Source organism: Cherax quadricarinatus, chromosome 51, assembly GCF_038502225.1.
Source record: "Cherax quadricarinatus isolate ZL_2023a chromosome 51, ASM3850222v1, whole genome shotgun sequence".
NCBI classification, from domain to species: domain Eukaryota; kingdom Metazoa; phylum Arthropoda; class Malacostraca; order Decapoda; family Parastacidae; genus Cherax; species Cherax quadricarinatus.
The window spans coordinates 27,143,235-27,170,463 of record NC_091342.1 but is presented as its reverse complement, the minus strand read 5'-3'; the positions used below and the strand labels follow the sequence as shown (position 1 = coordinate 27,170,463).

The 27,229-nt window shown below is 42.6% G+C and overlaps 1 protein-coding gene across 1 annotated transcript in view; it reads right to left on the bottom strand.

The window, feature by feature from the left end:
* LOC128694596 (metabotropic glutamate receptor-like protein P) overlaps nt 1–27,229 on the bottom strand; it is a 903,975-nt gene that overhangs the window by 135,994 nt on the left and 740,752 nt on the right. The window contains exon 7 of the mRNA XM_070095631.1: nt 19,140–19,340. Within this exon, the coding sequence (XP_069951732.1) occupies nt 19,140–19,340 (201 nt within the window). The remainder of the gene's footprint in view (nt 1–19,139; nt 19,341–27,229) is intronic.

The following is a 27,229-nucleotide window of genomic DNA, read 5'->3' as shown; positions in this document are numbered from 1 at the left end:
GCCCTAAGCCAGTGGGCGGTAGCCCTCCAGTTTATCTTTGTTCTCTTGTTCCATTACATTACCACTTCTACCACTATTACTAATTCTTTCACTATTACTACTATGTTAATTCTGCCACTTGTTTTACCATTACTTCTACTTCTTCATTGCTGCAACCACTGTTGTGCTGCTACTGCTACTACTACCACCACCACCACCACCACCACCACCACCACAACCACTAACTACCACTACCAGCACTCCCTCCACATTCTGTTTTCTGGTCTTCCCTACCTCTTACTCTCAATTACGATTTCACAATGGTCCAAGACGGACCGATATTTTATCCTAATGATCCTTTCCTAATTGAGCGCTTTTGGTGAATTGAATATATAGTTGCAAAAAAAGTTCTTAGGCACAAGGTAGATAAGGGAAGATATCGATAGTTTTACCTACTGTTAGGAAAGACACATGCAACAGTTAGGTATCTTTATTTCGAAACGTTTCGCCTACACAGTAGGCTTCTTCAGTCGAGTACAGAAAAGTTGATAGAAGCAGAAGAGACTTGAAGACGATGTAATCAGTCCATCACCCTTAAAGTTTTGAGGTGGTCAGTCCCTCAGTCTGGAGAAGAGCATTGTTCCAAAGTTTGAAACAATATGGAGTTGAAGTGACAGGATGGAGCCTTATATAGCGCCAGGAGGTGAGACGTAGGAGAACGGCTGGATTTGAGAGGGACCTGACCTTCCAACATCTGCGTTCTACTAGTGACCTACGTCTCACCTCCTGGCGCTATATAAGGCTCCATCCTGTCACTTCAACTCCATATTGTTTCAAACTTTGGAACAATGCTCTTCTCCAGACTGAGGGACTGACCACCTCAAAACTTTAAGGGTAATGGACTGATTACATCGTCTTCAAGTCTCTTCTGCTTCTATCAACTTTTCTGTACTCGACTGAAGAACCTACTGTGTAGGCGAAACGTTTCGAAATAAAGATACCTAACTGTTGCATATGTGTCTTTCCTAACAATCTGTCGGTATTTTATACCATTTTAATGTTCAGTTTTACCTACTGTTTGTTGGTAGATAATTTTAGTAAAATCCCTCACGTAGCACGCTCACTCTCTCCTGGAGTGGTGTGCAAGTGTAAAGTTACGAAGCTTGGGAGAAGGACAAAGAAGATCGCAGATGAAGTACATGCTCAGGGGTCAGAGACTGCAAATCTCGCTCAAGGAAAATGATATTGTGGTGAGCATCACACTGAACACATTCCCTGAGTTGCACATGAACCAAATAACTGTTGCAGTATATGGGCACCTGGCAAACCTAAGAATAGAGCTTCGGCGTCTAAGTAAGGAGTCATGCACGACACTGCACAGTGTGTACACTGTGTATGTCAGCCCATATTGCAGCATCAGTATGAAACCCGCACTTGGTCAAGCACGTCAGGAAATTCGAGAAAGTGCAAAGGTTTGCAGCAAGACTAGTTCCGGAGCTATGGGGTATGTCCTATGAGGAGAGGTTAAGGGAAACATCTTGATGACACTGGAGGACAGGAGGGATAGGGCGGACATGATACTGACGTATAAAATACTGAGAGGAATTGACGAGGTGGATCAAGACAGGATGTTTCAGAGATGGGACACTGAAACTAGGGGGGGGGGTATAAATGGAAGTTGAAAACTCAGATGAATCGCACGGATGTTAGGAAGTATTTATTCAGTCTGAGTTGTCAGGAAGTGGTAAAATCTGGAGTCTGATGTAGTGGAGGCAGGATCCATACATAACTTTAAAAGGTAAGACTAAGCGCTTGAAGTAGGGAGAATGTGGACCTAGTGGGGACCAGCGAAGAGGCGGGGCCAGGAGCTGTGATACAATCCCTGCAACAACAAATAGACAAGTACAAATAGGCGAGTACGTGCACACACGGGAACACGCACACTACACAACGCGACACATTTATATTTAATTTTGCAGATATATAAATATTTGCTTTGTTTTTCAAGCAAGTTCATATCTGCTGGGGAAAAGGGAAGGTTGACCCGCTATAAAATGGCAATAGTACGTAATGTGACACTGAAACTTAAGTGGCAGGACATTCTACTCTGTCCTGGGGCCCCACAAGGTGATCGCCCCGGTGCTCCAACAAGTTGCTCGCCCCGGTGCTCCCACAAGTTGCTCGCCCCGGTGCTCCCACAAGTTGCTCGCCCCGGTGCTCCCACAAGTTGCTCGCCCCGGTGCTCCCACAAGTTGCTCGTTGTGAGGGAGAAGTTCACTACATAAGAATGGTAGCGTGAACGAGTGGTGGAGGCTGAGTGAATGGTAGTATAACTATTCTGAAAAGGGTGTGCGAGTCATTACCTTCACCCACCCCTTTCTCCAGCCGGAGGAATGTCATCCGGCTTCCTTCTCTCGTAGAGCCTTTAAGTATGGAATTCCACTCTTGGTTATTTGTTAAATGTGGGGTTTTCAATTTAAAGATGTACAAGATTTATACTCTTTGTGTGGTAAATTTCGCGATTTCCATTTTTAACCGAACTTAACTTTACTATTACAATGTTAACGTAGTTTACATTTCTCCTCACCATTTCTTTTAAAGGCCTTCAGCCTGTCATATGAGTCTACTTGTCCTGTTTGTAGTTTTTATTTTTCCCAGCCTTGCTGTGAGGATTGTGTCACCCTACACGAAGCGAGACGAGAAGAGCTGCTTGATCTAAGAGATCTGAAACGTGATAAGAGAACTGCTGTTTCTCTACCTTTATAATAAGGATACTGATTCAATATCCTTAGAGAATCTTGTTCTACCTCTGCTCGGGTCAACAATCTCTTCAAGGTTCTCCTACCACCAGGGCTGAGCTGCCATTTGTACAACATTCTGCGTTTGAGGAACTTGACATTTTTCTTGTACCTCTGTTGCCTATCTCCAGTTGTTTCCCACGGCCGGCAGCCAACTCCGTTAATTAAGCTGCTAAGCTGTCTATCTTCATTAGCGTTGGTACCTTCTGGAACTGGACTTCACAATAGTCATGACTACTTGTGACCACACAGCGCCATCACTGGCTTCCCGTCCAACACCAGCTATTCCTGTGCGTCTTGCCATACCAATGGCAGATTCAGAACATTCTGTACATATTAAGCTTGCTTCATTTAATTTATTTAATTTTCCCATCATTATGTTTTTTAGTTAGGACGAGTTCGTATTTAATTGTTTTATATTTTTGAGTTTTAGATTTTAATAAAAATTGCTTATCCTATTTTGTTATAATTTACTTTTCTATGCTTTCTTTCCATAAGGAGAAACGGGTCCTTTTAAATGCTATTTGAGATTCTGAAGGGGCCCTTACACCTTCACACTTGAAACACCACATGTTGCTGCTTTGGAGGCCCTGCATGCCTTGCCCTGGAGACCCTCCATAGATTATTTGCACTGGGGCTTCCCCAGATTGCTTGTAATGGCTACCTCACCTCCCCCCTCACGAACTGCTTGCCTTCGAGACCCCACATGTTGCTTGCTCTGGGGTCCCAACATGTGTCTTGCCCTGAGGCTCTCCCACCCCACTAATTCCTCTTGGGTCCCCACAAGCTACTCTGAGGGCCCCCACAACACCTAATCTGTCACAGCCACGATAACCTAAGAAAGTCAGTGTGGATTGTTTACGATGAGATCCTCTGCTTCTTTTACCCCTAGAATTCGACCCGAAACAATAGAACAACTAGTACCCATATGCTTCGCTTCTCCCGGGGGATCGAATGCAGGTCCTATTTGTTGAAAGTCGACCAATCTGCCCCTGAGCTACGTGAGCGAAACATTTTCTCAATGAAAAGTTGACCTGCAGCACCGTCTTTAGTACGAAATTTTTAACCTAACCAGTTTAATATATAAAATAATTATCTCTCAAAGTAAAAGCAAATTCTAACACCCAATTAGCTTAAACGGTTTTGATGAGCTGAAACCTTGTGTTTCAGTTTAATTTTGTTCGTGGTGTTTTCTCGTATAAACAGGTTTTGCTCCTAGTGTTTCCAAATATACACTAGTTATGTTCAGGGTATTTCAATACACACACAAGTTACATTTGTGGTGCTTCGCCTCACGGGCTGCATTCCTGGTGTTTCAACTTTCCAGAGACTTTCATTCCTGTTTTTTTTATCATACAAGCAATACACATTCCTGGTATTGTAACATGCAAACAAGTTATTCAACTTACAGACGAATCACACTGCTTTTTTTTATACGGAAGAGCTGTTTGCATAGAAAATCAGTCGTATGAAATATGATTAAAAATTGGATAGACTACGGACAATATGATAGGCAGACAAATGGGTAACTAAGAATATATTTACTTCACATATCTCTCACCAGAAGTTTGATCAAGGTAATGCCTTGATAATGCTTTACCTAAGAGTGCTAAGATATGCACGTCTCCCAGTCGGTCTCAAAGAACCTTGCTAGCATATATTGATTTGCAACTTAGGGTCTTTGTAAGTTAGGATGCCTGTATCTTGGGGCGTTTGTAATCGTGGACGTATGCAACTCTTGAAGTTTATAAGTGTAGAAGTGTGAGTAACTTGAGACGTTTGTAAGTGCAGGTGTGCATAACCTGCACCGTTTGTAAGTAAAAATGTGAATACTTTGTCTCATTTTAAAGAGTGGCAGCGTGTGAGCAAATTGTGACGTTGGGAAGAGTGGATATGTGTAGCGTGAAACGGTTAAGTTCAGATGTACCTTCTGTAGATTTGTGTGTGTGTAGCATGTAACATGAAAGTGTAGTTACATGTAACCTTTATCTTTTGTAGATTTGGGTGTTCGTAACTTAAGTCACTTTTCTTCTTTGAAGGAGAGTTCACATAACATCGACTGGCCGAGGAATCTTTCAGACAATCCTGGTAGTGATCTAGTCTGTCCAGTTGGTCCGCATTATCGGGGAGTTAAATCGTAGGTTCATGGTTGGGATTAAATGGCGGGTATACGCATGTGCTTAAATGGCAGGTTCATGTAGGAGTTTAAAGAGAACATTTATGCTTAGGGTTATATGGAAGGTTTATTCAAAGAGTTGAATGCCAAAGTGGAACACGCAGAAGGTGCTTATGCCGTTATGACATAGCTTACTCTGATACACGCAAAATGACACCTCTAAACACCCGCTTTACTTCACGGTAAGTATATACTTAGAAAGGTACAAATATATCTCTGTAGAATATATACAATGAGGTTTATATCTTAGTGTACAGTATATACACCAGTCAGTGCATATTCTGTATACAGTATATACATCGTGTATAGAATCAATCGTGTACAGTATATATAGTGTGAGATATACATGTTGTATTGTTTAGAATACACATATATACGTATGGCTGCGCCCAGTCTCTGAGCTCGTAATGTACCTAATACAGGATGGGTATGGGGCGCAAAATAAATCTGACTAATCTTGGGTGGAATGATTCTCAAATATCCCACACTATTGAGAGGAAATTCTTGCCAACCTCTTTTCATGCTGGACCATTTTCAAGTTACGATATACATGTTTTGATACACAAGACTTACTGACAAGATCGGTTGAAAGAAACTTGGGACGAAGTCAGTCCTTTGTTATTAGACTCCTTTGGGCTCCGGATGGAGCCTCATCAAGTCACTGACTTGATGACCGTCTAGAAGTTGATCCTTGTATGATTAGCGCTTCATTTTTTTATTATAATCTGTCTAGAAGCAAACTGCTCTGCTTATTAGTCTTCCTATTAGCATATACAACTATATCTTAGAGTATTTACGCATTTTTTCTATCATTATCTTATGAATTAAAGTATTCCTCTTGTTAATGGTTAGGTGAATAGTGTTTTTAATGACATCTATAGTGCATAGGCCTTAGGCCAATAATTTCACAGGTATGAAATACATTAAATACATTAAACACCTGATATGTTAGAAGAAATGAGCCACAGAACACATGATACGCTGTGAAATATAAACCATTAAATACATGTTATGCTGAAAGACATGAATCATTAAACAAGGATATGCTAGGAGATAAGAACCGTTAAGAACATGATTTGCTAGGATATAAACCGGTTCACACACTTCTTAGATGAAGATCCTCCGCGTGGATCACTAACAGATACTCTTCAGATTATATTTATGAGGAAGCACTAAATCTGGAAGGCTCACCCAGCGCTTGGAAGAAAAGAATTAATCGCCTACTGTATAGGCGAAACGTTTCGGAATTAAAATATCTAACTATAGGACTTGTATCTTATTTATCGTGCTACATGACAACTGGCTAGGCTCACAAGATGCAATCTGACTTTTAGGATTGCTTTTTCCTAGTGGTCGAGTCCAGTGTGGAAGAGAAGTGGTTGGCTTGATTCATTTATCTTTCATTTAAGGGTTCTTATACGGTTTTGTACAGCCTTTCACATCTCTGGTGCTGAATCAGGGAATGTACTGATGCTCTTGTGGATTTTATCTCAAGGATCTTATGTATAGCTTTTATGTCTATTTTGTGGATAGTTAAGGATATCCTGTTATGATACATCTTTCTGCCAAGAGCTTAGCTGTAGATACTAGGTTGTTGGCTATGTGTACGTGTTCACAGAAGAGTCAAGTGGGAATGACACTGCCTTACACTGTACTTGGGATTTTTCTTTGGATTTAGAACGTATGTCCACCTTAGGGTGTTTGACAGTCGCTGTTGTTGTTCCATAATGAACAAAGAGGAACAGTACACAACCTCACATAGGAGAAGAAAACTTATGACGATATTTCGTTCCGATTTGGACAATTGACTGGTCAAGGTTGTATCTATTGAGGATAGGGTAAATTATTTAGGGTGTCACACGCTTCCCGTGTGAAATATAACGGTGACACAGATAACGCTGTGCAGTACACTCCTTTGTGAAGCAGCATGGAGAGTTTCAGTGCAGTCAGCCATTTTCACTATTCAGTGTGGACGGGTATTTTTGTCGTGTTTTCGGTGTTTTTTTCTGAATTTTTTTGTATAACAGTAGAACCTTTAAAAGAAAATGTGTCAAATTCTAACCAAACCATACCACGGGCGGGATTTGAACCCGCATTTGTGGTCACAGTGGTGTCTATGCTAACCTTCCTATGGTGTAGAAACACACCTAGTTGGACGAATCTTATTGAAGCTAGCTGGCGCAGTGGCTAACGCGACGGTATGGAGTTTTGAGACTCTCTGACCGCGGGTTCAAATCCCGCCCGTGGTATGGTTTGTTTGCAATCGTGTCATTACGATTTAGTAAGTCGTGTCAAATTCTGCTTGAAAATTGGTAGAACGGATAGTGACACAAAATGCTTCAGAAAGTATTTTTCGATGAAGAAATGAGTCTGGCAGTGTTTTCAATAGTTTTCTCATTCAAAGCTGGACAAACGTCAGTTGAGGATGAAAACACTGGTCGAGAATCAACGTCTGAAACAGATACTAACACTGAGAAAGTGAAAACCATCATGAAGATCGTTGTCAGCGTCTTCAGGACAGTGCAAGTGCTGTGGGAATTTCTTATGGGCCATGTCAAAGCACTTTGACAAAATTTGAATATTAGCCGAAGGGCTGTGAAATTTCTGCCGTGTTTGCTGACTCAGAAAGATTAACGTTTTCTAGCCAGAAATAACGTGGTAGTCCCCCACTCTCCTTACTCCCCAGATCTAGCCCCCTGTGGCTTTTTCTCTTCCCAAAAACAAAAATGGCACTCGAGGGGCAGTGTTTTAAAGACGTGGAGATGATTCAAGCAAAATCTGATCTACAATGGCCGAGTTGAAAATTATGTCTTGAAGCTGCCTTGCTTAAAGATGGGAATCAAAATGTCTAGATCTACCTGCCTTGCTCAAAGATGTTTTAACCCCCATGTGCCTTGCACATGGGGGTTAAAACATTTCCAAACATTAACTTACGTATCGACACCTACCATTTATTTTTCGTTCATGCCAAATTTATCTTAGTTACTTTACCTGAACTAGAGAAAACTACCTAGCAAATCAAAATTAGACTTACTACACCTGGCACAAGCTAGTACAGCTGAATTTTGCCCAAGGCAGGTAATATTAGTCAAATTTTAGCTAAGAACATCTGTCATCGACTAAATCAACTTCGTGATATTCAAATGCGTTAGAAGATTTAAAGAACTGTTTATAAAAGGCTCTGTCTAATAATGAAGACAAAAAGATAAAATTACTGAGACAACCGTTTACTAGGACAAATTTTCCTCTATAGAACTTTCTCAAGCCAAGCAATTTCATCTAATAAATAACAAAAAGGCACAATACCGTGACTGGAACGATACACAAATAACCCGCACATAAAAGACAGAAGCTTACGACGACGACTTTGTCAATGGTCCAAGTCGGACCGAAACGTCGTCGTAAGCTTCTGTCTTTTATGTGCGGGTTATTTGTGAATTTCATCTAATCTCCGTAATTAGAGAAACTGTGCCTCTGAGGCTTCCTTGGCATGTGCTGCCATAAATCCACTGGAACCACAAATACCTTTTGCCTAACTCCAGAGCTTATTTCAAAAATTTCTCACAATTATTTTTATGCATTCTTTATCTCTTTTGTAAAGTTTTCTCATGCACCTAAAAACTCGCCTTCATATGCAATAAAATATAAACGGTTCTATAAAACATTTGGAGTCAACAATCATAACTTTTATTTACTCGTGAATGTCGTGACGGTTCCTTTACATACACACCTATTATATAATATAAACATATATAATATAATATAATGTAGGAGCGAATGGAGACAAATGATTTTTAGGATTTAATGTGATGCTGGAATGTGAGCAAGATAACATTTATGAAGGGATTCAGGGAAAACGGCAGGTTGGACTTGAATCCTGGAGATGGGAAGTACAGTGTCTGTACTCTGAAGGAGGGGTGTTAATGTTGCAGTTTTATAACTGTAGTGTAAACACGCCTCTGACAAGACAGTGATGGAGTGAATGATGGCCACCCTACCTTGGTGGGAAACGGCCAATGTGTTTATATATATATATATATATATATATATATATATAATTATTATTATTATTGTTACAAGCGCATGAATGCAAATAATACTGCGATTAGCCGGGGATCGAACCCGTGATATTTTATCTCGCCTGGTTGGAAACCACCCAAAATCTTTGACGCTCTAGTGCACTGAGCCAAACAATGACAAGCCCAGTGTTACTAGGTACCTGATGTTTGAAGCATTGTTTGGCTCGGTGGACTAGAGAACGTGGATTTAGTCTGGCTACCCACGAGGCGGGTTAAATATCGGGTTCCAACAGTTCCCGAGAACGACAGGTCCAGCGTTTTACCGCTGAGCTACCAGGTTTCTAATAGGAAAGTTTCACACACGAGGCATTGCTATGTCCTGTCTGCGTTACTGGCTACCGTCTGTGACCCTACTGTCCTTTCCCACAACTATAGTAGTTCTCGAGGTAAATTTAACTGCTTGACAAAACTCCAGAAGAGCAAAACTTTGCCATAATAAAATGTGTATTGTTTCAGCCACGGTATTGTGCCGTTTTGTTCTTTATTGAAGTTTAAGTACTAAATGCTTTAAAAAAAATGAATTCACTAGTGAACGGTTGTTCATAAAGCAGGATTACATATTCGCCTTTAAATATGATTTACAAAAGATATTTATTTGCGTGCCAAAGAAAATGCAATGTCGACAAGGTTTATGAACAGCAACGATAAATCAAAACCAGGAAAATATTCTCGTGCTATTTAACCACTTAATATATACGATAACATATATTTGCTTGTAAATAGATACACAAAACATACTGGCAATTAATTTAGTCAACCATGCGCCATCGTTGTTACAAGCTGGGTAAATTCGTTCATGAAAAACAAACATTACTTCTCTGCTTACTACGTCTGAACTGAGAGAGATTTCTGGCCAGCATACAGACCAGTGACAATAAGAAGGGCGTCTGTTTCACGCTCGTTGGACAGAGGTTAAAGCCCTACATCTCGCGCTGATCTATATGGGTCTGGCATTTCATGTGAATTATTAAATTGTTAATTAAATCATTTCTGCCCAGCAGAGTCGAGAAACCTGGTTCTTCAACTGTACGTCTGTCCTTATAGCCATTGCAAGTACTTTCCAAATTCCTTCATGCAGTCCATCTAAACCCTCTCCGTCTCCAACCGGAATTGCTACCCACACCGCCTCTACCTCTACACCACACTTCCACACCACACGAACCACGGAACCACCTACATTACCTCCATCCACACTATCACCCATAATGTTACCACCACCCACACCACAGCCACCCACTCCTCCAACACCATCTCCACGTATAGCACCTCCACACTAGCACCTGTCGCTTCACTCGTACCTTTACCCCATCACCCAATCACGTCTACCCACACACCATTTCTACCCACACTTGCTCCAACTCACAGGACCTCCACCCTTACTGTATTTACCCACGCAACAAACTCGAATCATTCCTCCACCCACAAAGTCACACTTTCACCCACATCTATACCAAAAACCACTACCACTATAATCATTCATATCTAACTCCACCCACGTCACCACCACACACGTGTCCCTGTACCCACACCATCGACTCCCACAACCACCACCCACACCATCGACTCCCACAACCACCACCCACACCATCGACTCCCACAACCACTACCCACACCATCGACTCCCACAATCACCACCCACACCATCGACTCCCACAACCACCACCCACACCATCGACTCCCACAACCACCACCCACACCATCGACTCCCACAACCACCACCCACACCATCGACTCCCACAACCACCACCCACACCATCGTCTCCCACAACCACCACCCACACCATCGACTCCCACAATCACCACCCACACCATCGACTCCCACAATCACCACCCACACCATCGACTCCCACAATCACCACCCACACCATCGACTCCCACAACCACCACCCACACCATCGACTCCCACAACCACCACCCACACCATCGACTCCCACAACCACCACCCACACCATCGACTCCCACAATCACCACCCACACCATCGACTCCCACAATCACCACCCACACCATCGACTCCCACAATCACCACCCACACCATCGACTCCCACAATCACCACCCACACCATCGACTCCCACAATCACCACCCACACCATCGACTCCCACAATCACCACCCACACCATCGACTCCCACAATCACCACCCACACCATCGTCTCCCACAACCACCACCCACACCATCGACTCCCACAACCACCACCCACACCATCGACTCCCACAACCACCACCCACACCATCGACTCCCACAACCACCACCCACACCATCGACTCCCACAACCACCACCCACACCATCGACTCCCACAACTACCACCCACACCATCGACTCCCACAACCACCACCCACACCATCGACTCCCACAACCACCACCCACACCATCGACTCCCACAATCACCACCAACACCATCGACTCCCACAACCACCACCCACACCATCGACTCCCACAACCACCACCCACACCATCGACTCCCACAATTACCACCCACACCATCGTCTCCCACAACCACCACCCACACCATCGACTCCCACAACCACCACCCACACCATCGACTCCCACAACCACCACCCACACCATCGACTCCCACAACCACCACCCACACCATCGACTCCCACAACCACCACCCACACCATCGACTCCCACAACCACCACCCACACCATCGACTCCCACAACCACCACCCACTCCATCGACTCCCACAATCACCACCCACACCATCGACTCCCACAACTACCACCCACACCATCGTCTCCCACAACCACCACCCACACCATCGACTCCCACAACCACCACTCACACCATCGACTCCCACAACCAGAACCCACACCATCGACTCCCACAACCACCACCCACACCATCGACTCCCACAATCACCACCCACACCATCGACTCCCACAATCACCACCCACACCATCGACTCCCACAACCACCACCCACACCATCGACTCCCACAATCACCACCCACACCATCGACTCCCACAACCACCACCCACACCATCGACTCCCACAATCACCACCCACACCATCGACTCCCACAACCACCACCCACACCATCGACTCCCACAATCACCACCCACACCATCGACTCCCACAATCACCACCCACACCATCGACTCCCACAATCACCACCCACACCATCGACTCCCACAACCACCACCCACACCATCGACTCCCACAATCACCACCCACACCATCGACTCCCACAACCACCACCCACACCATCGACTCCCACAATCACCACCCACACCATCGACTCCCACAATCACCACCCACACCATCGACTCCCACAATCACCACCCACACCATCGACTCCCACAACCACCACCCACACCATCGACTCCCACAATCACCACCCACACCATCGACTCCCACAACCACCACCCACACCATCGACTCCCACAACCACCACCCACACCATCGACTCCCGCAACCACCACCCACACCATCGACTCCCACAACCACCACCCACACCATCGACTCCCACAATCACCAACCACACCATCGACTCCCACAACCACCACCCACACCATCGACTCCCACAACCACCACCCACACCATCGACTCCCACAATCACCAACCACACCATCGTCTCCCACAATCACCACCCACACCATCGACTCCCACAATCACCAACCACACCATCGACTCCCACAACCACCACCCACACCATCGACTCCCACAATCACCACCCACACCATCGACTCCCACAATCACCACCCACACCATCGACTCCCACAATCACCAACCACACCATCGACTCCCACAATCACCACCCACACCATCGACTCCCACAATCACCACCCACACCATCGACTCCCACAATCACCACCCACACCATCGACTCCCACAATCACCACCCACACCATCGACTCCCACAATCACCACCCACACCATCGACTCCCACAATCACCACCCACACCATCGACTCCCACAATCACCACCCACACCATCGACTCCCACAATCACCACCCACACGTGTAAATTATGAATTACCACTACTTCCCCCGCCATTCTCACTGCCACTTCCCCCGCCATTCTCACTGCCACTTCCCCCGCCATTCTCACTGCCGCTTCCTCCGCCATTCTCACTGCCACTTCCCCCGCCATTCTCACTGCCACTTCCCCCGCCATACTCACTGCCACTTCCCCCGCCACTCTCACTGCCGCTTCCTCCGCCACTCTCACTGCCACTTTCACTGCCACTTCCCCGCCACTCTCACTGCCACTTCCCCTGCCACTCTTACTGCCACTTCCCCTGCCACTCTCACTGCCACTTCCCCTGCCACTCTCACTGCCGCTTCCTCCGCCATTCTCACTGCCACTTCCCCCGCCATTCTCACTGCCACTTTCCCCGCCATTCTCACTGCCACTTCCCCTGCCACTCTCATTGCCGCTTCCTCCGCCACTCTCACTGCCACTTTCACTGCCACTTCCCCGCCACTCTCACTGCCACTTCCCCTGGCACTCTCACTGCCACTTCCCCTGCCATTCACTGCCACTTCCCCGCCACTCTCACTGCCACTTCCTCCGCCACTTTCACTGCCACCTCCCCTGCCACTGTCACTGCCACTTCCCCGCCACTCTTATTACTACTTCCCCGGCACTTTGCTTCCTTCCCTCACGTGATAATTAGTAAGTGTCTAGTTTAATTATTGTCCAGGATGTTAGAGTCCTTCGTTGCTCTCTGTACCACCCTTACTGTTTACTCTTCTCTCCTCCACTCTTTATTCTTCTCTCCTCCACTCTTTACTCTTCTCTCCTCCACTCCATACACCTCTCATCCACTACTTGCATCTCTCTTCTCCACTGTTTACCTCTCCTCCACTATTCAACTCTCTTAATAAAGTGAGACAGCAGAAGGTTAACAAGACGTGGCAGCAGTAATTCTCCTGCCGGACTCCAGGATTAATAAGCTTAGAAAGTTCGAGGCATCTGAGGCAAATTATGGCTGTCACCCAGCGGGCTGTCAACAACACTAGCAACAACAGGCTGGTCGAACAGGCAATTAAGCCCGACTTCAACCCAGCCTGCTAATGGCAGAACCCAAAAAATAACTGAATCGTTCACAGAAATACCACCCGCCGTGTGAACGTCTGACCCGGTATTGTGTACGTCAGGAAACAGGACACGTGTTGTCTGGACAGCTGTTTGGAGCTTTTGGCCTCATGTCCGAGGCCTTCCCAAGGCTGATCGGTCCACCCTGGCAACATGTGATACATAATGCAGACCAGTGAACTGCACGGCTTGAATATTGCACTCGTGTTGAAATGTAAAAATTTTTAACAACGTATTTAAAACATTAGAATTTTTCCATGCTTTATTTTTGCTAAATATTTATGAGAGTGAGAAACAGAAGTGAGAGTGAGAGAGAAAAGAGAAAAAGAGAGAGGAGAGGAAAAAGAGAGGGGGAGGGGGGAAGGCGAAAGGGGGAGAGAGGGAGGGAGGGAGGGAGGGGGTGAGAGAGCGAGGGAGGGGGAGAGGAGGGGAGGGAGGGAGAGAGAAAGGGAAAGAGAGAGGAGGAGAGGGAGAAAGGAAAAAAAAGAGAAAAAGATAAATAGAAAAAGAGAAAGAGAGAAAAAGAGAGGTGAGGGGGGGGGGAACTCCCATTAACTGCCATTTGGGGTCCTTGTTCTGCTCTGCCAGGCGCCGTCCTACCATAATATTGCATTAAGTCAGCACAGTAATGAAATCACACCAGTTTAGGAGTGGCTATTGTTGCTCACCCCGCCACCCCAGCCACACGCACTGATTCCCTATTTGCAATTACTAATTCGTAATTAACTTCATGCCCTTACCTATTACTTCTGTGTAATTGTACATTGATACCTGTTTATTTCTTGTATGTAATGTGTAAGATGGTAAACGGGCAATGTATACAGAACTTATCTAGGAGTCGTTCCCACCAGGGTCTTCTTCAGTCCATTATAGCCCACCAGGGTCTTCAGTCCATTATAGCCCACCAGGGTCTTCAGTCCATTATAGCCCACCAGGGTCTTCAGTCCATTATAGCCCACCAGGGTCTTCAGTCCATTATAGCCCACCAAGGTCTTCTTCAGTCCATTATAGCCCACCAGGGTCTTCAGTCCATTATAGCCCACCAAGGTCTTCTTCAGTCCATTATAGCCCACCAGGGTCTTCAGTCCATTATAGCCCACCAGGGTCTTCAGTCCATTATAGCCCACCAGGGTCTTCAGTCCATTATAGCCCACCAGGGTCTTCAGTCCATTATAGCCCACCAAGGTCTTCAGTCCATTATAGCCCACCAGGGTCTTCAGTCCATTATAGCCCACCAAGGTCTTCTTCAGTCCATTATAGCCCACCAGGGTCTTCAGTCCATTATAGCCCACCAAGGTCTTCTTCAGTCCATTATAGCCCACCAGGGTCTTCAGTCCATTATAGCCCACCAGGGTCTTCTTCAGTCCATTATAGCCCACCAGGGTCTTCAGTCCATTATAGCCCACCAGGGTCTTCAGTCCATTATAGCCCACCAGGGTCTTCAGTCCATTATAGCCCACCAAGGTCTTCTTCAGTCCATTATAGCCCACCAGGGTCTTCAGTCCATTATAGCCCACCAAGGTCTTCTTCAGTCCATTATAGCCCACCAGGGTCTTCAGTCCATTATAGCCCACCAGGGTCTTCAGTCCATTATAGCCCACCAGGGTCTTCAGTCCATTATAGCCCACCAGGGTCTTCAGTCCATTATAGCCCACCAGGGTCTTCAGTCCATTATAGCCCACCAAGGTCTTCTTCAGTCCATTATAGCCCACCAGGGTCTTCAGTCCATTATAGCCCACCAGGGTCTTCAGTCCATTATAGCCCACCAGGGTCTTCAGTCCATTATAGCCCACCAGGGTCTTCAGTCCATTATAGCCCACCAGGGTCTTCAGTCCATTATAGCCCACCAAGGTCTTCTTCAGTCCATTATAGCCCACCAGGGTCTTCAGTCCATTATAGCCCACCAAGGTCTTCTTCAGTCCATTATAGCCCACCAGGGTCTTCAGTCCATTATAGCCCACCAGGGTCTTCAGTCCATTATAGCCCACCAGGGTCTTCAGTCCATTATAGCCCACCAGGGTCTTCAGTCCATTATAGCCCACCAAGGTCTTCAGTCCATTATAGCCCACCAGGGTCTTCAGTCCATTATAGCCCACCAAGGTCTTCTTCAGTCCATTATAGCCCACCAGGGTCTTCAGTCCATTATAGCCCACCAAGGTCTTCTTCAGTCCATTATAGCCCACCAGGGTCTTCAGTCCATTATAGCCCACCAGGGTCTTCTTCAGTCCATTATAGCCCACCAGGGTCTTCAGTCCATTATAGCCCACCAGGGTCTTCAGTCCATTATAGCCCACCAGGGTCTTCAGTCCATTATAGCCCACCAAGGTCTTCTTCAGTCCATTATAGCCCACCAGGGTCTTCAGTCCATTATAGCCCACCAAGGTCTTCTTCAGTCCATTATAGCCCACCAGGGTCTTCAGTCCATTAAATCCCACCAGGGTCTTCAGTCCATTATAGCCCACCAGGGTCTTCAGTCCATTATAGCCCACCAAGGTCTTCTTCAGTCCATTATAGCCCACCAGGGTCTTCAGTCCATTATAGCCCACCAAGGTCTTCTTCAGTCCATTATAGCCCACCAGGGTCTTCAGTCCATTATAGCCCACCAAGGTCTTCTTCAGTCCATTATAGCCCACCAGGGTCTTCAGTCCATTATAGCCCACCAGGGTCTTCAGTCCATTATAGCCCACCAGGGTCTTCAGTCCATTATAGCCCACCAAGGTCTTCTTCAGTCCATTATAGCCCACCAGGGTCTTCAGTCCATTATAGCCCACCAGGGTCTTCAGTCCATTATAGCCCACCAGGGTCTTCAGTCCATTATAGCCCACCAAGGTCTTCTTCAGTCCATTATAGCCCACCAGGGTCTTCAGTCCATTATAGCCCACCAAGGTCTTCTTCAGTCCATTATAGCCCACCAGGGTCTTCAGTCCATTATAGCCCACCAAGGTCTTCTTCAGTCCATTATAGCCCACCAGGGTCTTCAGTCCATTATAGCCCACCAAGGTCTTCTTCAGTCCATTATAGCCCACCAGGGTCTTCAGTCCATTATAGCCCACCTAGGTCTTCTTCAGTCCATTATAATATCCCACCAGGGTCTTCAGTCCATTATAGCCCACCAAGGTCTTCTTCAGTCCATTATAGCCCACCAGGGTCTTCTTCAGTCCATTATACCCCACCAGGGTCTTCAGTCCATTATAGCCCACCAGGGTCTTCAGTCCATTATAGCCCACCAGGGTCTTCAGTCCATAATATCCCACCAGGGTCTTCAGTCCATTATAGCCCACCAGGGTCTTCAGTCCATTATAGCCCACCAAGGTCTTCTTCAGTCCATTATAGCCCACCAAGGTCTTCTTCAGTCCATTATAGCCCACCAAGGTCTTCTTCAGTACATTATAATAGCCCACAAGGGTCTTCAGTCCATTATAACCCACCAGGGTCTTCAGTCCAATATAGCCCACCAAGGTCTTCTTCAGTCCATTATAATAGCCCACCAGGGTCTTCAGTCCATTATAGCTCACCAGGGTCTTCTTTAGTCCGTTATAGCCCACCAGGTTTTTCAGTTCGTTATGGAGTACATAACCTCAGAGTCGTCATAGGGTCAGGTGTAGCAAGTCAGGCGTAATATGGTGGGTCAGGCCACCATACCGAAGAATCCTGATTATTATAATAATCATAACTAATCGCTAAACCCACAAGGGTCATGAAGCCTCCTGAAAAAAAGTAACTTGGTCAGAACTTTTGCTATGCTGAAGCACACCGGATTGACTCACGGCAATGTTGAATGCACAGGTTCTTCTCCTGTATAATGAGTTTAACCTCATCCCGCTGTACAAGATGTACATCAGGTGCATTTTTTTTCCACACAGTCTCGGGAAATCACCCTGCGCTTTGTATGCTCAAGGTCATTGTCAAGGGTAGGCTCTAGGTAACGGTTTAACAGTGGTTTGTGTTACAACTGTTTTGAAACACTGTCTTTTGTCTTATATTCTTGTGTGCCTTAAGTGCTGAAAAATGCGATATTCAGATTCATTGATTCTAGTTTCTCATAAATAGATCTTGTTGCCTAATATCACTACCGACTCTCGCTAGGGTGTCGGAAGTGATATTAGGCTTCCCTCTGGTGTACTCTCTGATGGTAACACAGACAACTGTCTGATGCTGGTACTGGAGGTAATTATTCCGAGAGCCGCAAATGGGAAGATGTTGGAGACGTTGTTGGTTACGCTGGAGTTTGTATGACATCTGATGGAAAATGTGTCAGTTTTTTTCTCATGAAAAGTTGTGTTCTTCGTTTACATTCATGAATAAAATGAGGGGCAAATGAGGCTTGGAGAAAGCTGGTTGGATATTATTTATTCCTTTGTCATATGTTCTGGGCTACAAACCTAAATTCCTTAAGAAAAATAGTCAATGATGTCTCCACGTTTCTGTCTTCTGTCATCTGAGTAATAATGCACTAAATTATATTTGTTCTATCTAAAAGTCGGCGAGTCACCAGATTTGGAAAAAAAAAAAAAGCAATTGCTTGCAACTTGTATAATTACTACCAATTTAGAGTCATGTACTTATATATCTGTTATATCTATGTGACTCTGATGGGTTAGTCTTATACCCCTTAAAGAATATCTTATCATTTCACGTACACTTTTTAAATTACACCAAAGTGGTTGGGCCACTTACCTTTAATATCCTACCTCTCTCCCCCCTCCCACCCTTTTCCAAAATTTCTATCCTTACCCATCCTTCTTCCTTACCCATCTCACCAAAGCTCTGGTCTGGACAAGAACAAGAACAGAGCCTCAGAAGGAAGGGATCCTACCTTGAAAGGAATACAAAGCCACAGTGGGAAGAAATCTTACCTTCAGGAGGAAAAATCTTCAACAGGCATGAAACCTGCCCAGAGAAAGAGATCTTACCTGCAAGAAGATATAATGCCCGAGGAGGAAGGGATCCTACCTTCAGAAAGAAACAAACCTACAAGAGAAATGGATCTAGTCGGTTACAAAGCCACGAGAGAAAACGAGCCTACCTTGAGCTCTCTACAAATTCACTGGTGGAATATTACCTTCAGGTTGCTGTATTTCCAGGTGAAGACGACGATGACGGGGAGGCTGGCGATGTTGAAGACAGCCAGTGTGAGGATGGCAGCGCGCATCACCCAGTGCAGGGTGACTACACAGGGGCTAGCATCTTCACAAGTCTCGCAGCCTTCAGCACAGGCCAGACACTCGAAGTTGCCTTCCTCGTCGTACGCTGTGATCTCTCCCTGGAACAGATAAAGACAAGCCCTTACGAACTCTCCTGGGGAAACAAAAGACCATAACAACCCTACAAGAATCACACGATTCATGAAGAAACACAGTTTACCATTTTTTCCTCTTTGTAATTTGGTTATATCAACCTTGAAGTTGTAATAATTACATTATTACAACTTCAGGTTTAAAATAACTGTTTGTGCAAGGTTGGTCAGGGAGAAATAAAAAAAAATGAGTATTTGTAATGTATATCAGTACACACCTGCAGGCCTATCTGTTTGTTATTGTACTGTTTAGAATAAAATTAATTTAATGAAAATGTATAGTCAAGGTAATACTCAGAATTAAAAGTATGTACCTAACATTTTTTTCGGTAACACTTTTTTTTTTTATTTGTCCCTGACCATACTTGCACAAACAGTTATTTTAACCTTGAAGATTTAAAAATTACATTAATTTGATATAACCAAACTACAAAGAGTATATACATATATATATATATATATATATATATATATATATATATATATATATATATATATATATATAATGTCGTGCCGAAAAGGCAGAACTTGCGATCTTGTCTTAAACAGCAACGTTCATCTTGCCATAAAGGACAAGCGAAAATTTGTGTATGCAATAATTTCGCCAAAATCATTCTGAACCTAACGAAAAAAATATATTTCACTGTGTTTGTTTGGTATTAAATTATTGTAAACAAATCTAAAATATATTGAGTTGGGTTAGGCTAAAATAAATTTCTCTTGTTAAAATAAGGTTAGGTAAGTTTTCTAAGATTCTTTTGGTGCAAAATTAAAATTTTTTACATTAGCATTAATTAAAAAAATATATCTTTAAACGTATAAGAGAAAATTTTTGAAAGGACTTAATTTTAAATGAGTTCTTGCTAATTGACCAGTTTTACATATTCGGCACGACACTATATATATATATATATATATATATATATATATATATATATATATATATATATATATATATATATATATATATATATATATATAAATAAACTGATTTTAGGCATAAATGAATTTAAACTTACCTATGCTATATCTAGTACAATTTGGCTAGTTACGTTCAGTCCAAAATTAAAAAAAATAACTATTTTCAACGAAAATATATATCTGTAACAGGAGGCTTCGTAAAATTCCAATACTCAGAGGAGCTCGGCCTAATTGGCTAATTCGGCTTATTAGGCACAAAGTGAGTGTAGAAAAGAAAATTAAGAGTAAATATTGGAAAGAGCAAGGTGATGAGGGGTAACAAAAACATTATTTAATGAAAGATTGGATATCAAATTGGAAGGAAGTGAATGTGTTCTGATATTTAAGAGTGGATATTTAGCTGGATGGTGCATTGAGGCATTTGGAGACAACCATATCCACGGAGGCAAAAATGTGAATTTATGAAAGCATAGTGATACCATCACTCTTATATGGGTGTGGAACTGACTGTGAATGTTGCAGCGAGGAGGCTGGAGGCAGTTGAGATGTCGTGTCTGAGGACAATGTGTAGCGTAAATATTATGCAGAGAATTCGTAGTCTGGAGATTAAGAGGAGCTGCAGGATTATTAAGAGAATTATCCAGAGGACTGAGGGGGTGGCTGTTGAGGTGGTTAAAGCACTTACATAGGATAGAGCTAAATAGGATGACTTGGAGGGTGTATAAATCTGTAGTGAAGGGAAGGCTGGGCAGGGGTTGCCCATGGAAAAGTTGGAGGGGGAAGGGTAAAGATTTTATACACGAGGGGCTTGGACATCCAGCTGGCGTCTGGGAGCGTATTAGACAGGAGCAGAGGCAAGTGGTTTTTACGAAGTGCTGTTGAAGTGTGAGCAAGGTATCATTTATAAAGGATTCAGAGAAACCGGGTTGCCGGACTAGAGTCCTGGTGGTGGAATATTTGCAGTTTAGAAGCGTATCTGAACTGTAGTATCAGCATGCCTCAGGCAACACAGTTCTGGAGTGAGCAATGGTGAGAGTTTCTTTATAGGTCACTACTTCGTTGAGAGACGGCTGGTGTTTTTATATATATATATATATATGTCTGCCGAATAGGTAAAACTGGTCAATTAGCAAGAACTCATTTAAAATTAAGTCCTTTCTAAAATTTTCTCTTATACGTTTAAAGATATATTTTTTTCATTAATGTTGATGTAAAAATTTTTAATTTTGCATCAAAAGAATCTTAGAAAACTTACCTAACCTTATTATAACAAGAACAATTTATTTTAGCCTAACCCAACTATATATATTTTAGATTTGTTTACAATAATTTAATACTAAACAAACACAGTGAAATATATTTTTTTCGTTAGGTTCAGAATGGTTTTGGCGAAATTATTGCATACACAAATTTTCACTTGTCCTATATGGCAAGATGAGCGTTGCTATTTAAGCCAAAATCGCAAGTTCTGCCTATTCGGCACGACATATATATATATATATATATATATATATATATATATATATATATATATATATATATATATATATATACATGTATATATATATGCATGCAAAACAACCACTCTGAAAAAATAGAGAAATTCCAAGCGCTTTCGTGCCTACTCACATTATCAAGGAACTATGAAAGTAAAGCATACAAGGAAGCTATATAAGGGGTCAGGCCAGCACCTCACTTTACTTTCATAGTTCCTTGATAATGTGAGTAGTCACGAAAGCGCTTGGAATTTCTCTATTTTTTCAGAGTGGTTGTTTTGCATATTCCGAAATCACCTGTTTGCTGTGATCTTATTGCATATAAATATATATATATATATATATATATATATATATATATATATATATATATATATAAAATGTCGTGCCAAATATGTAAAACTTGCGATCTTGGCTTAAATAGCAACACTCATCTTGCCATATAAGACAAGGGAAAATTTGTGTATGAAATAATTTAGCAAAAAATCATCCTGAACCTAACGAAAAAATAGTCCACTGTGTTTGTTTAGCATTAAATTATTGTAAACGTATCTAAAATATATTTAGTTGGATTAGACTAAAATAAACTGCGCTTGTTATAATAAGGTTAGGTAAGTTTTCTAATATTCTTTTGGTGCAAAATTATAAATATCTATATTAACATTAATGAAAAATATGTATCTTTAAACGTATAAGAGAAAATTTTAGAAAGGACTTAATTTTAAACAAATTCTTGCTAATTGACCAGTTTTACATATTCGGCATATATATATATATATATATATAATATATATGTATAATATATATGTATATATATATATATATATATATATGTATATATAATATATGTATATATAATTTTTTTTTTTTTTGTATCACACTGGCCGATTCCCACCAAGGCAGGGTGGCCCGAAAAATAAAAACTTTCACCATCATTCACACCATCACTGTCTTGCCAGAAGGGTGCTTTACACTACAGTTTTTAAACTGCAACATTAACACCCCTCCTTCAGAGTGCAGGCACTGTACTTCCCATCTCCAGGACTCAAGTCCGGCCTGCCGGTTTCTCTGAACCCCTTCATAAATGTTACTTTGCTCACACTCCAACAGCACGTCATGTATTAAAAACCATTTGTCTCCATTCACTCCTATCAAACACGCTCACGCATGCCTGCTGGAAGTCCAAGCCCCTCGCACACAAAACCTCCTTTACCCCCTCCCTCCAACCTTTCCTACCCCGACCCCTACCCCGCCTTCCTTCCACTACAGACTGATACACTCTTGAAGTTATTCTGTTTCGCTCCATTCTCTCCACATGTCCGAACCACCTCAACAACCCCTCCTCAGCCCTCTGGACAACAGTTTTGGTAATCCCGCACCTCCTCCTAACTTCCAAACTACGAATTCTCAGCATTATATTCACACCACACATTGCCCTCAGACATGACATCTCCACTGCCTCCAGCCTTCTCGCTGCAACATTCATCACCCATGCTTCACACCCATATAAGAGCGTTGGTAAAACTATACTCTCATACATTCCCCTCTTTGCCTCCAAGGACAAAGTTCTTTGTCTCCACAGACTCCTAAGTGCACCACTCACTCTTTTTCCCTCATCAATTCTATGATTCACCTCATCTTTCATAGACCCATCCGCTGACACGTCCACTCCCAAATATCTGAATACATTCACCTCCTCCATACTCTCTCCCTCCAATCTGATGTTCAATCTTTCATCACCTAATCTTTTTGTTATCCTCATAACCTTACTCTTTCCTGTATTCACCTTTAATTTTCTTCTTTTGCACACCCTACCAAATTAATCCACCAATCTCTGCAACTTCTCTTCAGAATCTCCCAAGAGCACAGTGTCATCAGCAAAGAGCAGCTGTGACAACTCCCACTTTGTGTGTGATTCTTTATCTTTTAACTCCACGCCTCTTGTCAAGACCCTCGCATTTACTTCTCTTACAACCCCATCTATAAATATATTAAACAACCACGGTGACATCACACATCCTTGTCTAAGGCCTACTTTTACTGGGAAATAATTTCCCTCTTTCCTACATACTCTAACTTGAGCCTCACTATCCTCGTAAAAACTCTTCACTGCTTTCAGTAACCTACCTCCTACACCATACACTTGCAACATCTGCCACATTGCCCCTCTATCCACCCTGTCATACGCCTTTTCCAAATCCATAAATGCCACAAAGACCTCTTTAGCCTTATCTAAATACTGTTCACTTATATGTTTCACTGTAAACACCTGGTCCACACACCCCCTACCTTTCCTAAAGCCTCCTTGTTCATCTGCTATCCTATTCTCCGTCTTACTCTTAATTCTTTCAATAATAATTCTACCATACACTTTACCAGGTATACTCAGCAGACTTATCCCCCTATAATTTTTGCACTCTCTTTTATCCCCTTTGCCTTTATACAAAGGAACTATGCATGCTCTCTACCAATCCCTAGGTACCTTACCCTCTTCCATACATTTATTAAATAATTGCACCAACCACTCCAAAACTATATCCCCACCTGCTTTTAACATTTCTATCTTTATCCCATCAATCCCGGCTGCCTTACCCCCTTTCATTTTACCTACTGCCTCACGAACTTCCCCCACACTCACAACTGGCTCTTCCTCACTCCTACAAGATGTTATTCCTCCTTGTCCTATACACGAAATCACAGCTTCCCTATCTTCAACAACATTTAACAATTCCTCAAAATATTCCCTCCATCTTCCCAATACCTCTAACTCTCCATTTAATAACTCTCCTATTTTTAACTGACAAATCCATTTGTTCTCTAGGCTTTCTTAACTTGTTAATCTCACTCCAAAACTTTTTCTTATTTTCAACAAAATTTGTTGATAACATCTCACCCACTCTCTCATTTGCTCTCTTTTTACATTGCTTCACCACTCTCTTAACCTCTCTCTTTTTCTCCATATACTCTTCCCTCCTTGCATCACTTCTACTTTGTAAAAACTTCTCATATGCTAACTTTTTCTCCCTTACTACTCTCTTTACATCATCATTCCACCAATCGCTCCTCTTCCCTCCCGCACCCACTTTCCTGTAACCACAAACTTCTGCTGAACACTCTAACACTACATTTTTTAAACCTTCCCCATACCTCTTCGACCCCATTGCCTATGCTCTCATTAGCCCATCTATCCTCCAATAGCTGTTTATATCTTACCCTAACTGCCTCCTCTTTTAGTTTATAAACCTTCACCTCTCTCTTCCCTGATGCTTCTATTCTCCTTGTATCCCATCTACCTTTTACTCTCAGTGTAGCTACAACTAGAAAGTGATCTGATATATCTGTGGCCCCTCTATAAACATGTACATCCTTAAGTCTACTCAACAGTCTTTTATCTACTAATACATAATCCAACAAACTACTGTCATTTCGCCCTACATCATACCTTGTATACTTATTTATCCTCTTTTTCTTAAAATATGTATTACCTATAACTAAACCCCTTTCTATACAAAGTTCAATCAAAGGGCTCCCATTATCATTTACACCTGGCACCCCAAACTTACCTACCACACCCTCTCTAAAAGTTTCTCCCACTTTAGCATTCAGGTCCCCTACCACAATTACTCTCTCACTTGGTTCAAAGACTCCTATACATTCACTTAACATCTCCCAAAATCTCTCTCTCTCCTCTGCATTCCTCTCTTCTCCAGGTGCATACACGCTTATTATGACCCACTTCTCGCATCCAACCTTTACTTTAATCCACATAATTCTTGAATTTACACATTCATATTCTCTTTTCTCCTTCCATAACTGATCATTTAACATTACTGCTACCCCTTCCTTTGCTCTAACTCTCTCAGATACTCCAGATTTAATCCCATTTATTTCCCCCCACTGAAACTCTCCTACCCCCTTCAGCTTTGTTTCGCTTAGGGCCAGGACATCCAACTTCTTTTCATTCGTAACATCAGCAATCATCTGTTTCTTGTCATCCGCACTACATCCACGTACATTTAAGCATCCCAGTTTTATAAAGTTTTTCTTCTTCTCTTTTTTAGTAAGTTTCTACAGGAGAAGGGGTTACTAGCCCATTGCTCCCGGCATTTTAGTCGCCTCATACGACACGCATGGCTTACGGAGGAAAGATTCTTTTCCACTTCCCCATGGACAATAGAAGAAATACAGAAGAACAAGAGCTATTTAGAAAAAGGAGAAAAACCTAATGTATATATATATATATATATATATATATATATATATATATATATATATATATATATATATATATATATATATATATATATATATATATAGTGCCGAATATGTAAAACTGGTCAATTAGCAAGAACTCATTTAAAATTAAGTCCGTTCTGAAATATTCTCTTATACGTTTAAAGATATATTTTTTTCATTAATGATAATGTAATTTTTTTTTTAATTTTGCTCCAAAAGAATCTTAGAAAACTTACCTAACCTTATTATTTATTTTAGCCTAACCCAACTAAATATATTTTAAATACGTTTACAATAATTTAGTACTAGACAAACACAATCAAATGTATTTTTTTCGTTAGGTTCTGAATGATTTTGGAGAAATTATTGCATACACAAATTTTCACTTGTCTTACATGGCAAGATGAATGTTGCTATTTAAGCCAAGATGGCAAGTTCTGCCTATTCGGCACGACATACATTATATATATATATATATATATATATATATATATATATATATATATATATATATATATATATATATATATATATATATTCAACAAGTTGGTCGTCTCCCACCGAGGCAGGGTGACCCAAAAAAGAAAGAAAATCCCCAAAAAGAAAATACTTTCATCATCATTCAACACTTTCACCACACTCACACATTATCACTGCTTTTGCAGAGGTGCTCAGAATACAATAGTTTAGAAGCATATACGTATAAAGATACACAACATATCCCTCCAAACTGCCAATATCCCGAATCCCTCCTTTAAAGTGCAGGCATTGCACTTCTCATTTCCAGGACTCAAGTCCGACTATATGAAAATATGCGGTTTCCCTGAATCCCTTCACTAAATATTACCCTGCTCACACTCCAACAGATCGTCAGGTCCCAAGTATCATTCGTCTCCATTCACTCCTATCTAACACGCTCATGCACGCTTGCTGGAAGTCCAAGCCCCTCGCCCACAAAACCTCCTTTACCCCCTCTTTCCAACCCTTTTTAAAGAATACACTGGAGTCGCTTAGAAAATTTAGAACTTTATTTTCGCTATGATTACTTGGAATTTTAGGTACAGCTTGTAGGGACAGATACAAGCGACTGTTTCGAAGGGTACATGCAAGCACTTGCCACCGGCTCAGTGACAGCCTGGGACCAGATAGGTGAATGATCATGTTTACTATAACTCTAGGCGAGGCCCCATGTTCCCTATACCA